The following is a 13,411-nucleotide window of genomic DNA, read 5'->3' on the forward strand; positions in this document are numbered from 1 at the left end:
TTGCCTCTACAGATGACCTCTCACTCACCCCTTGTCTCACCTCCATTCTCACCCTCCAGTCCTCCACCCTGGATCAGATATCACCACCATCTGCCTTTCTCCATTCATACTTCCAAGCTGCTCGACACTACTAAAGTCCACCCAATACACTAGCCTGGTCCACTACAAATTCATATTATTTTATATCAACTGGGTCTTCACTGCTGAACAGAAAAGCATATTCTTTGTTTATTGCCTCTCTATCCTTCGTGGCTGTATCCTTCTCTTCTCTCCTCCAGTTCTTCCTCCACTTCCATTTCTTTCAGCAGATAGCCTTGCCTCCTAGGCTACTGAGGAAATAGAGACCATGAGGTACCTTTTCTTCTTACTCCATACCTCAGTCAGTGTGTTGCAACATTTCAAATAGGATCCAGTCCAATTTATTCCTATTCAATTCTGAGTCCACCACAGTATAGATCTGTAATGACCTGAAGGTTTGACTCAGCCACCTGCAAGTCAACATCTGGGCAATGTACAATCTTTATTCAGTGTTGCATTGAGTATCAACATCAGGCAAGGAATAAAACAGGGACATACGTTTACCAACCTCATGAAGTATTTGTGTGTATATAGATAGATATCCTGTATATATCTATATATATCCTGTGTGCATATACGTATGTATATAGATATATATATATGTATGTATGTGTGTACATATATAGGAAGATATGTGTATGTACAGATATGTGTGTATATGTATATCTGTGTGTATATATGTATATCCTGTGAAAAGCCCAAAGAAAAAGAACATCTCTATTAATGAAAAGGGTCTACATTTGTTCCTCTTTGGTGTAAACACGGTGATGCTGACATTTAGCTTTGGACCCCACACACTCTGCTTAATAAGATCTTCCTAACCATTCAGCCATGAATGAATTTATATCGGACGTAAAACATTTCTGAATGTCTCAAGGTCATTATAAAAATCAACTACTGATCTATAGATACAGGTTTCTATGACTTCAGAGAAGATCAGAGTACACGGAGCTACTTGCTCCTCTATTAAGTACCATGGCATTACTCTGTTCTCTTAGCAACGGATCCTTTCCCATCTCTCTCAGAGCCATGTGCTCTCCCATCATTTCTTCCTGCTATCAGGCCTCTTTCTAGATCTAATCTCATCTTTTCTAATGATGACTTGTAGTCTCTGCTTCTGCTTTCTGCTGTTTTCTTCCCTTCTTCCCTCTTGTGTGCGTGTTTTGGGGACTTTTACACAATTCTACACAGCCTGAAAAAGAAATTTCTTCCATTTTGTCCCATGAGAAAACATGAACCTATGAAAGTTTTAAAATAACAATTACCACAGAATCATGGCTTTTTCACTGATAAGAAAAGATGATCAAAAACATTAGGGAAAAATTTATTTTTAATCTTCTAAGAAGCTATTACAAAAAAACAAAGTACAGAAAATGAAAAACATTAAAGAATAAAAGTATCCTTTTTAAAGTATCCTGCATGAAACAAAGGCACACCACCAAAACTACAATGGCAATAGATGGTTAAGAACTGAAAACTTCTTTCTGGTTTTGATAGTTTTCTATGATTCTGTTTACATTTATTTTCTAATGTTCTCTTAATCATGCTTTAAACATTTTTCCCAAAAGATAATTCTTTTAAATGCAGTACCTTTTTCAGCATAAATAAAACCATGAAATAAACTTAAGAACACACAAGGATCAATTATATCTAAATGAAGCAATTTAATATGATAATATTGGTCTTTCAAAACAAACTACTTAAGAAATAGCTCCTATGTTTAGTGTTAAAAATAAAATATTTTATCTTCTGCTTTAGAAAAATCAAGACACTGCTTGATTAGTAAAGCCAGTAATCTGCACTTGGGTGTGTTCCTTTAGAAAATGAAAATTTTAAAGAGGGAGAAAAACACTTGCTGGAAAATAAAAACCTTTAGACACAACAAGTTACAATGAAAATAATTTTTTAGTAGAAGAAAATTTTTCTTTGCTAAAATGTAGCCACTTAAGTAAAAACAGGCTGTTTTTTATAGAATATATATATGTATAGAAACAGTCATTACTGAGTTATGAGAGGTGGATAGTTTTGTTGGAAGTGGAATAGTGTATGTGTATTTTAAAGTGGAGACTATTGTACAAGAATTTCACCTTCCCTCCCCCCCAAAAAATTATTACATGTGGATCCACTCCTTTATGTATCTAGAAAGTTCCATTCATTCCTGAAGGCATTTGACTGCAGGGGCTGGTAATGGGAAGGACTCAAATATCTAAAAATTGTTTGGCCACAGAAAAAAAAAATATTTTCTTAAGACTCAGAAGCAGCTGTTAATCACTGCATGCTTGAAGATAACTCCTCAATGAACTTCTTCCTGTTAAGAAAAAGAAAATAGTTTGGGAGGTGCTCTAATTTTATAAAACATTCCATTCTCTCAAGTCAGAAAATGACAGTATAAAACAAAATGCCCAAACTATATTATAAAGATTATAAATGTCCATCAAAAAAGTACAATTACTACACAAAGTTAGTGTTGTGATTATTTTCTTGGTTCTTAATTTAAGCAGCTTCCTTTCACAGGTACAGGAGAATTTCCTGATATAGGTGATAGGTTTAGAACCAAAAAGGACCTTGGATGTACAATCTCTTGTTTTACAGATTGGAGAATGGAGACTTACAGAGGTGAAGTAACTTGCCTAACAGCATTGCACAAGTAGAAGTAGGCAGCAGCAGAACTGGAATTCAAAACTAGAAGTTCTTACTCAAATCCAGCACCCTTTCCATTATACCCTACTGGAAAGAGCTACTAAATACCAAGATCTGAACTTGTTGGTTCTTTGAGGACCTTGATAACCAATGAAAATGTTCACTCTGGTGTTTATTTTTTTTAAGAATAAGACAAAATTAAAGCTTTCAAATATTAAATTCTCTCCTCTGTTAAAAAAAAAAAAAGGAAAAAGAAAGAAAAGAAAATGGAAACATGACATTCCTGAAAATTTTAATACATACTTTCAATTTACCCTGAAAAGGATAGTATAGTTTTGAAATTAACAATTAAAAATTAATCTTTACCTATATTTTCACTTCTTTTCCAAACAACTAAATTTACCCTCCTGTTGAAGGCTAGATGTCTGAATTATCTTTTTAAAATTTTTTTTCTCAAATCTATTTTTAGTTTTCAACATTCACCTCCATAAGCTTTTGAGTTTTAGATTTTCTCTCCCTCCTCCTTCCCCTCCTTCCTCCCCAAGACAGCATGCTATCTGATACAGGCTCTGAAATACAATCATATCATATCATCATATTAAACATTTTCATATTAGTCATGTTGTAAAGAAGAATTAGAACCAACGAGAGAGGAAATAAAGAAAGAAAAAGTAAAGCAAAACAAAACAACAACAAAAGGAGCAAAGAGCTTCCCCTCCCCCCTACTTTCCTAGAGTAAGACAGATTTCCTTAACCAATTGAGTGTGTATATTATTCCCTCCTTAAGCCAATTCTAATGAGAGTGAGGCTCAATCATTCCTTCTCACCTCACCCCCTTCCTCTCCACTGTAAATGCTTTTGCTTTTATATGAGATAATTTACCCCATTCTACATCTTTTTCCTTCTCCCAGTACGTTCCTCTCACCCCTTAATTTTATTTTTTAGATATCATCCCTTATATTCAACTCACCCTGTGCCCTCTGTCTATATATACATATATATAATATACCTGTATATATACATATATATAGTATATATATATGTATATATATATATATATACATATATATATACGTGTGTGTGTATGTATACATATATATGTATGTATGTTCCCTCCAACTACCCTAATAATGAGAAAGGTCTCATGAGTTACAAATATCATCTTCCCATGTAAGGATCTAAACAATTCAACTTTAATAAGTCCGTCATGATTTCTCTTTCCTGGTTACCTTTTCATGCCTCTCTTGGGTCTTGTATTTGAAAGTCAAATTTTCTATTTAGCTCTGGTCCTTTCTCAAGAATGCATTAAATTCCTCTAGTCACTGAATATCAATTTTTCCCCCTCATGGGATCACACTCAGTTTTGCTGGGTGGGTGATTCTTGGTTTTAATCCTAGCTTCTCTGACCTCTGGAATATCATATTCCAAGTCCTCCAATCCCTTAATGTAGAAGCTGTTAAATATTGTGTTATCATGATTGTGGTTCCACAATATTTGAATTGTTTCTTTCTGGCTGCTTGTAATATTTTCTCTTTGACCTGGGAACTCTGGAATTTGACTATAATATTCTTGGGAGTTTTCATTTTGGGATCTCTTTGAGGAGGTGACCAGTAGATTCTTTCAATTTCTATTTTGCCCTCTAGTTCTAGAATATCAGGGCAGTTTTTCTTGATAATTTCTTGAAAGATGATGTCTAGGCTCTTTTTTTGATCATGGCTTTCAGGTAGTCCAATAATTTTTAAATTATCCCTACTGGATCTATTTTCCAGGCCATTTTTCCAATGAGATATTTCATATTGTCATTCTTTTTCATTCTTTTGGTTTTGTTTTAAAATTTCTTGGTTTTTCATAGAGTCATTAGCTAACATTTGCTCCATTCTCATTTTTAAGGAATTATTTTCTTCAGTGAGCTTTTGGACCTCCTTTTCCATTTGGCCAATTGTGATTTTTAAGGCATTCTTCATCTCACTGGATTTTGGACTTCTTTTTGACATTTGGCCTAGTCTATTTTTTAAGGTATTATTTTTTTTCAGTGTTTTTTTGGTCTCCTTTACCAAGCTGTTGACTTGCTTTTCATGATTTTCTTCCATCATTCTCCTTTCTCTTCCCAATTTTTTCTGTACTTCTCTTACTTGATTTTCAAAATCCTTTTTGAGCTCTTCGATGGCCTGAGACCAATTCATATTTTTCTTGGAGGCTTTGGATATAGGAGCTTTGACTGAATGTATGTTTTGATCTTCTTTGTCACCAAAGTAAGTTTCTATAATCTAAGGTTTTCCTGTTGTTTGCTCATTTTCCCAGCTAGTTAACTAGACTTTTTAACTCCTTGTTAAGGGAGGGCTCAGCCTCCAGTGTGAAGGGCATACTGTCCCAAGCTTCAGGGGTTTTGTGCAACTGTTTTCAGAGATACTTCTAGGGACCTATAAATTTTCAGTTCTTCCATGGTGGTATCATCTAAGGAGAGATGTTTACTCCTCTCCTGCTCTAGGCTCTGGTCTGTGAGTGACCACAAGCACTCTTTTCTGCCCTGGGGAAAACCCTCCTCTGTGAGGAGGGTTTCCTCTCCATTGCTACCACAAGCTCTGCTATGCTGGTGCTCCTCCTCGCCCCAGGACTGCCACCCACAACTTCAACCCATATCCAAGTATGGGCAAAGCAACAGAATTCTGCCTCAGTGCCAGCAAAGAGACCCATGTAATCACCTTTTGATCAGTTGGTTAAATCCCTTACCATCTTTGGGCTGAGGGCTCTGGAAGCAGCCACTGCTACCACCCCAGGACTGTGCTGGGGCCGAGGCTAGGCTGTGCTCTTCTCTCATCCAGGTCTGACAAACTTTTTCTACTGACCTTCTAAGTTGTCTTTGGAGTTTGTGGTTTGAGAAGTCTGGAAACTGCCACAGCTGCCAGCGATTCAGTCCTGAGGTGAATTCCAGGTTTGCAGGGGCCAGGGTCTGTGCTGACACAACTTGTGCTGGACTTTGTTCCTCTCGCAATCTGGTGCAACAGCTTTTTCCTGTCAAACTTCCAGGTTGTCTTGGACTGGAAATTTATTTCACTCTATCTTTTTGTGGGTTCTGCTGTTCTAGAATTTGTTTAGAGTAATTTTTTACAGGTATTTGGAGAGGTTTGGGGGACAGCCCAACTGATTCCCTGCCTTTACTCTGCCATCTTGGCTTCACCCAATGTCTGAAATATCTTAAGAGGGAAGTCATATTTGTACAACCAAGCCCTTTCTGTCAAGGCTACTACTCAGGGGATCTTTCATACTGTAGTACCAAATGGAGAATTTGGCACATAAGCAATTACTAGTACCTATCAGCATATCACAATCACAAGGTGGTAGTAAAGGGAGAAAAGAGGATTTACATCAGGGAATTATTATTAACCAATTAAAATGAGAATAAGGAAAAAACCCCAGTGCTCAGAAGTTTCCTTAGAAATTCTGAATTCTGAATCATGTTTATTTTATAGTTCACAAAGTGCAACAATTCAGTAAAGTAGGTAACAGCAGCATTATCATGTCCATTTTACAGATGAGGAAACTGATCTTCACTGAGATTAAGGGATTCTTCACTCATGGACACACAATTAGTAGAGAGTAGAGCTGACAATGAAATCTAGATCTCCTGGATCCTGTTTCCACTACACCAGTGCTGTCAAACTCAAATGAAAACAGGGGCCACTGAATTATACATAAGGATCCCTGCAGGCCATATAGTGACTTAGAAAACCATGTATGTGTATGGGTGTATGTATGTGTGTTGTATATTATATGTATTATGTGTAGTGTACATGTATACATTTCTGCATGTGTGTATTATACATGTATATATATATTTTGCTGTTGAGTTGTTTTCAATCATATTTGATTCTTCATGGCCACATTTAGGGATTTTCTTGTCCAAGTTACTAGAGTGGTTTGACATTTCCTTCTCCAGTTCATTATACAAATGAGGAAACTGAGGTACGCAGGGTTAAGTGACTTGCCCAGGGTCACAAAAATCTAGTAACAGAGGTCAGATTTGAAATGAAGAAGATGAGAGTTTTCCTCACTCCAGGCCCAGCACTTTGCCACCTAACTGAATTCTCTACCTCTGTGACTTCGTGGAGCCCCATTTCCTCATCTGTAAAATGAAAGGGTTAAACTGGACATTCTCTAAGGTCCCTTTTCCAGTTCTAAATCTGTGATGTAAAGATTTGGCTGCTCTGACTTTATATCCTCCCAGTCAGCAAATGAGCACCAAAACACAGGCAGAGATTACCACCAAACCTGTGTGGAGGCCCCTGAAAATGTCAAGGGCATTCGGAGATAAAAAATGAGCCCCAATAAAGCACCAGACACAATTACCTGTCATCACAATAAAACACAGGACCGGGGCTCTCGGAAGGGGTTGCTCCCTGCTGGAACCCCCACCAGAAGGGCATCTTTGCAGGCATTCTGCATGCAGTACTGCTGGAGTTCTGCAGCTGCTTGAGAGACCTGAATGAAGCAAGAAGATAAAACAGTTATGTCTCTCTTCCACCTTTCCCATATAGCACCCTTCAAGAACCAATTCCTACTCCATTATAATAAGCATTTTGAACCTTGATTACTGTTATATAACTGGTTTCCTTTATAATCCTATGTATTTTATTTTATGCACTAAAAAACATCATCCTTTGAAGAAGTCCACAGGCATCACCAGACTGCCATAGGCACATGACATCCAAAGAAGATTAAGAACCTTTGCATTACATGGATGTAATAACTCAGTGAAGTGAATGATAACCACACCTTTGAACTATTAAACTCAGAGAAACAGAAATTGTTTGGAGAGTTTTGTCTGTTACACAACATGGGCAAACATATCAAGGAACTGGTTTTCTAGCAAATATACAACTCTTAGCAGCCCTGTATAATGTTCACCTGCAGAAAGCAAATAAATTGTTTCAAGGCACCAAAAATGGGAGTGGAGGTTGGTGGAGAGAGAAAAGAGAACAGAGGAGAAAAAGGAAAGAGAGAAAGGTAGAGGAGTTTTTGTCTTTCATCCAGAGAAAGTAGGTTCTTTATTCAGAATTTAAAATTCTGTACCTTGTAGATTAAGTACCCAATTACCCTATCTTGTAATAAAGGCACTCTCAATGAAGATCAGTTTCCTCATCTATAAAATGGAGATGATAATGCCTACTTTACCGAATTGTTGTGAGCTATAAAATAAATATGATTCAGGATTCAGAATTCTTAGAGAAGGAAACGTCTGAGTACTGGGGGGGGTTTCCTTATTTTTATCTTAATTAGTTAATAATAATTCCCTCATGTAAATCCCATCTTCTTTTCCTTTACTACCACCTTGTAACTGTGATATGCTGATTGGTGTTCCATCTTAAACAAAGAGGATGTCTTTCATTTCTTAATGCCACATAGTGGTGTTATCCTCTATGTAGCTAGATGAGATGTTTTCTGCCTCCCAGCAATCTGCTCACAGGGGAGGCTAGAACATGAGAGTTCACAGTAATAAGAGATCACCTTGACATCGAATTTTATGCTTTACTCATAACGGCATAGAGTTGATCCTGAATTCTCAGGTCCTGTCAAATTAAAGAGATTGCAAGTACAAGCCCGGCAACAGTAAGGACCGATATAGCTGAGTCTGAACATGCTCCTCATTAGAGGGGGTGTCCTTCAGGTTGATTTTTGTTTGTTTCAGACCTAGAGTTCATAAAGATTATCTACCCAGGAACTGAATGGACTATGATAAACCTGTATACGGAGAACCTACACCCACAAAATCATGGATTCTTGAAATATTCTACCCATTGCCACCCCTCCCCATCCCCAGTAATCAATCAATAAACATTTATTAAATGCCTACTATGTGTACTAAGCACTGGGCATACAAAAAAGAAGACAGTCCCTGCAGTCAAGAAGCTTAGAATCTAATAGGGGGAGACAACATGCAAACAAATATAAGCAAGCTATACATAGGATAAATGGGAAATAATTAACAGAGAGAAGACACTAGAATTAAGAGGGGCTGGGAAAGGCTCTCAGTAGAAAGTGGAATTTTAATTGGGACTTAAAGGAAGCCAGGGAGGTCAGCAGGCAGAGGGGAGGACGGAGAGGTTAGCATGGGAGATAGCCAGAGAGAATGCCTGCAGTGAAAAGATGCAGTGTCTTGTCCATGGAACAAGGAAGCCACTGCCACTGGGTTGAAGAATACCAGTTAGACGGTAAGATCCAAGAACTTGAATGCTCCTTGAGCACAAGAACTGTTTTTCATTCTTTCTGTACTGTCGAAGCACAGTAATTTGCAGGTAGCATGTACATCAGAGACTTAAAGGATCAGACTGGACTATTGAAATTCATGGTTTACAAGTTGCTTTCCTCACAACAACCTGGTGAGATAGTACAAAGATTACTGGTCCCCATTTTACACTACAAACTAGCTGTTGGTAGGAAGTGTCTTTTCTAAGATTTCTATCTAGGCTATGATATATTTCCTATAGAGAGAGAAAAAAGGAGAGAGATAAACCAAAATCCTTGATTACTGATTTTTGACATTTTTTCTAAGAAGGTCCATTTAGCTGGTTCCCAATCATTACAGTGTAAGCCAAATCCAGAAGGACAATTTTCAGGTTTAGATATACTAAAGTAGCTCATAGCAACAGAGGTTTTTTAGGCACCAGAAGAAAGACATTGGATCATAGACTTCAAGCCAGAAAGGACTATGATAAACACTTGTCTATACAGTTGCCCTGCAACGCCCACCATATCCCCCGTTCTCAGCGGAAGACTTTTAACAGAAAACAGAAGCAGATCACAAAGAGCATCCCTCTCCTCCTCTACTCAAAATGTCTTGAAGTCATGCCCCATTTCCTCCTCCGTTACTCCTGTTTCTGATGAATAGATGGCCCTACTCCTGGCCAAGGCTAACTTGAATGGCACCCTCCATACCATCTTCTCCCCTCTCTTCCAGAAGACTGTCCCCCATGATCATCCCATCCTGATGCTCCTCCCCCAATCCTTTGAAAACCCTCTCTTTACCCAACCATTCCTTCAAGTTATTATTGTGTTCTCATTCTTTCATTCAGAATCAAATTTCCAGGGGGGAAAAAAGGTGGTCTACACATGGGGTATTCCCTCTCTTCTAGTTCCTGAGAGTAGGCAGCACAGTACAGTGGAAAGATTGCTGGATTCAGCGAGGAGCTGAAAATTGGAGTTTCAGTTTCCTTATCTGTAAAAGGAGGGAGTTGGGACTTGATGTCCCCTTAAGGTTTCTTCCAACTTCAAAATGGGATCCTATGATCTGAGCATTCACTAGACTGTGAAAGGTGTCCAGGGCACAAAAAAAAGGGGAGTGAGCCCCTGTATGAGATGATCCCTAAGGTCTTTTCTAGCACTAAAATTTTAAGTCACCCAGTCCTTCCATAGACTCAATCAGAAGTTTATTGCTGCTTAGAAGAACCCTGTTTCCTTAGGGCCCTCTGCTTATTTCATCCTTACTTCATCCACCAAATCAGAATTCACCATCAGAACAGTGGAAAGAGCAGTCATTGGCATTTTGCGCTGGGGAGTAGTTTAACAAGTCAGGGCAAAGCCAAATGAGGTGCTGTGGGAACACAGGAACAGGGTAATTGCACACAGCATTAGGTTACTTAATCCACTAAGATGAAGCTTTTTCATAAGCTTTGCCTGCTAACAACCCCTAAATACAGTGCTCTTACTTTTCTTTTGTATACACTGTCATACTCGGTTTGACAAGGAAACTGAAACTTGATTGTTGATATGGTTGAGTCATTTTTTCAGTCATGCCTGACTTCTCGTGATTCCATTTGGGATTTTCTTGGCAAAGATAACGTTGTGGTTTGTCATTTCCTTCTCCAGCTTGTTTGACAGATGAAGAAACTGAGGCAAACAGGGTTAAGTGACTTGCCCAGGGTCACACAGCTAGTATCTATGGCCAGATTTGAATTCAAGAGGAGTATTCCTGACTCTAGGCTCAGCACTCTATCTACTGTACCACCTACCTAACCTAGATGTCTATAATATTCCTATAGTATTCCCATAGCATTAAAGCCAATAGCTCATATTAATATATTAATTTACAGAGTACATTCCTTATAACAACTCAGTGGGATATTACTAGGCAAGTAATATTCTCATTTTACAGATGAAACTGGGAAAGTTTAAGCAAGGGGACAGAATGAGAATTACAAACTTAAAACTGATTCTGGTCAAATCTTCCCAGGCAGCGAGTGGGTAAAATGTTGTTATGCTGTGCAACAGGCTGATAATGTGTTTTGCTTCAGGGAAAACACCGTTAGAAGGTCACAGGTGCTGGAAAGATCTGACTAGACCAGGAGAAATCATCAGCAAATGTCTCCAACTACTTTCAGTGTGTTCAAACAGAAAGCTAGGACCACGTCATAACTAGAAAGTAAGTAATCCTTGAATAGCTTAGATAAGTCTATTACTAATAGCCTTGTGGCTGCTTAGAAGTACCCTGTGATTAATTGTGAAAGAGAAAAACCATTACTGTGGTATGTACTCAGAGGAGAAATTAAGAAGCCCAGAGATAATGGCCCTTTTCTCCCATCTCTTGGCATTGGAGGCAGCAAGCTGTGCCTGGGGTCAGGATCGCCAGAGTTCAAATAAAGCCTCAGACACTTGCTGGTTGTGTGACCCTGGACAAGTCTGTTTGCCTCAGTTTCCTCCTCTATAACACAGGAATAGCACCCACCTCCCAAGGTGGTTGTGAGGATCAGATGAGATAGCATTTGTAAAACAGTGTCTATTAAATGCCTGTTCCCTTCCCTTCCTAACCCCTAGAGCTCTAAGTACCCACAACTGAATGCCCGCCCATCATCCAGCAAAGCTGCTTGAAACTCCTTGCCCCGCTGGACCTAGACCATGCACCTTTGTTTTCCTGTTTGCTTGTCTCTGAGACATGAGATAGCCTCTCTAGACTCTTCGAGACCTTAGGTCAGATCCCAAGTCTTCCCTCCCCCCATGCCACGTCTCTTGTGTTCCCCAACACAAAGGCTCAGCTGGGCTGGCCCACAGTCCCTCGAAGGATCTGCAGCTCTGGACCATAAACAGGAGGCAGCTGGTGCAGCCACAAGGAAGACGTTTCCCAGGATCAGAAAACAGCCCTCCCCCGGACCTTTCTCTGCTGCCCACTCTAAGATGGGCAGCCCTTCCTGGGAACCGGGCCACTTTTGTGCTGCTGACCGCTCCAGGCCAGCAGCGGGGGAGGGGCTGGCTGTAGGAAGGAGAAGGAAGTCCGAAAGGAGGAAGGGTGGGTGAGGAGAGAGGACAGAGCTGGGTGGGGATGGGGAGAAAACACACACACAGGGTAGCCAAGGTGGCACCCCGGTGATGGGCATGCCACACAAAAGCGGGGTCACGCGGCTCCCACGAGAAGCCTCCACTGGGCTTTGTTTCAAAGGAAGACGGAAGGGATCCCCAAGTGGGGCCCCCAGGCGGCCGGCCGGAAATGCACCCCCATCTAGCACAGTTCGTGGCACCGAGAGGGCACGGGATACGTTTACTGATCGACTTTGGGCATCTCCTCCCCTCCTCCCGGGCTTAAGAACCTTCTCAGCCTCCCTTCATCAGCCCCACCTCAAAGGGGGGATCTGATCCAACTCCCCAGCCCACACTGAGCCCACACCACTAGTAGTAGCTGGCATCTATAAAGCGTTTTAAGTTTTGCAAAGCGCTTCGCGTAATGTCTCATCTGATAACGTGCGCGAGGCACCCGCGTTTGGAAGCGGGCTGGGAGAGTTCTGCCTTGCCCGGGGGGCACCCTGGCAGACAGAGCAGTAAATCCAAGTCACCGGGGATCTCGGGGGAGAGAAGGCACCTCCACACCGGGATACACCGCGGCCACACCCATTCCGAGGAGAAAGGACGCTCTCGGAGGCCTCCCTCCGCTCCCCCGGCTGCCCGCCCCCTCAGACGTGCCCGCCAGTGCCCGCAGGCCCCCCTACCTTGATCCTCTCCACCCCCGCCTCCAGTTTCAGCTGCTCCACCAGGCGCTGCATGGTGCTCAGGTTGGAGCTGGAAGACATGCCGGCGGCGCGATCCTGCCCGAGCCTCGGAGCCTGGGTGATCGGTCCTGCTGGGGACGGCGAGCCCGGCGGGGGTTCTCTCCTCCCGGGGGTGGCGAGCAGGGGGGCGGCTCCCAGCGGGCAGAGGAGATCCCACCCTCACCGAGCCGCCAGCACGCGTCCAAAGAAAAGGGCCGGGAGGCAGGAACTGAGCTCACGGCCGGGAGGAGGAGGGAAGGCGGGGAGGGAGGTGGGGCAACGTTCCCGGGCCTCCGCAGGCACCCCAGAGCCCCCTCTATGGGTCAGGCGCAGGACGGGCGCACCCTCGGGACTGCCCGGTGGGGCCGGGGTGCCCCCGAGCCACGTGGCTCGCTCTGCCGGGGCTGGCAGGCATCTTTGTGGCTCCGCTGGTCCTGGAAGGCAGCGAGGGGGCCTGGTGGACGGACGGTCCTGGAGGCTGGAATTCAAATCCTGCCTCGGACAGCGGCTATGGGATGGGACGCCGGGCATGCCGCTTAAGCTCTCCCATCCCGGTGTCCTCATCTGTTAAACTGGGGTAAGAACCCCCGTCTTCACAGCCTTGTTTCGCTCCCCGGGAAGCGCTTTGCGCACTTGAAGGTTCCGTGCCCACTCTACGTTCTGGTTCAAGGTTCCGTGCCCAC

The 13,411-nt window shown here is 41.8% G+C and overlaps 1 protein-coding gene across 1 annotated transcript; it reads right to left on the reverse strand.

The window, feature by feature from the left end:
* Positions 1 to 1,390: 1,390 nt before the first annotated feature.
* GNG10 (G protein subunit gamma 10) lies at positions 1,391 to 13,166 on the reverse strand. Its single transcript, XM_072598094.1, has 3 exons — positions 12,690 to 13,166; positions 7,066 to 7,197; positions 1,391 to 2,386 (listed from the first exon to the last, which is right to left on the reverse strand). The coding sequence occupies exons 1-2, from the start codon at positions 12,768 to 12,770 to the stop codon at positions 7,072 to 7,074; spliced, it is 207 nt and encodes a 68-aa protein (XP_072454195.1). The 5' UTR covers positions 12,771 to 13,166; the 3' UTR covers positions 1,391 to 2,386; positions 7,066 to 7,071.
* Between the last annotated feature and the right edge of the window lie 245 nt (positions 13,167 to 13,411).

The sequence above is a fragment of the Notamacropus eugenii genome, chromosome 3, assembly GCF_028372415.1.
Source record: "Notamacropus eugenii isolate mMacEug1 chromosome 3, mMacEug1.pri_v2, whole genome shotgun sequence".
NCBI classification, from domain to species: Eukaryota; Metazoa; Chordata; class Mammalia; order Diprotodontia; family Macropodidae; genus Notamacropus; species Notamacropus eugenii.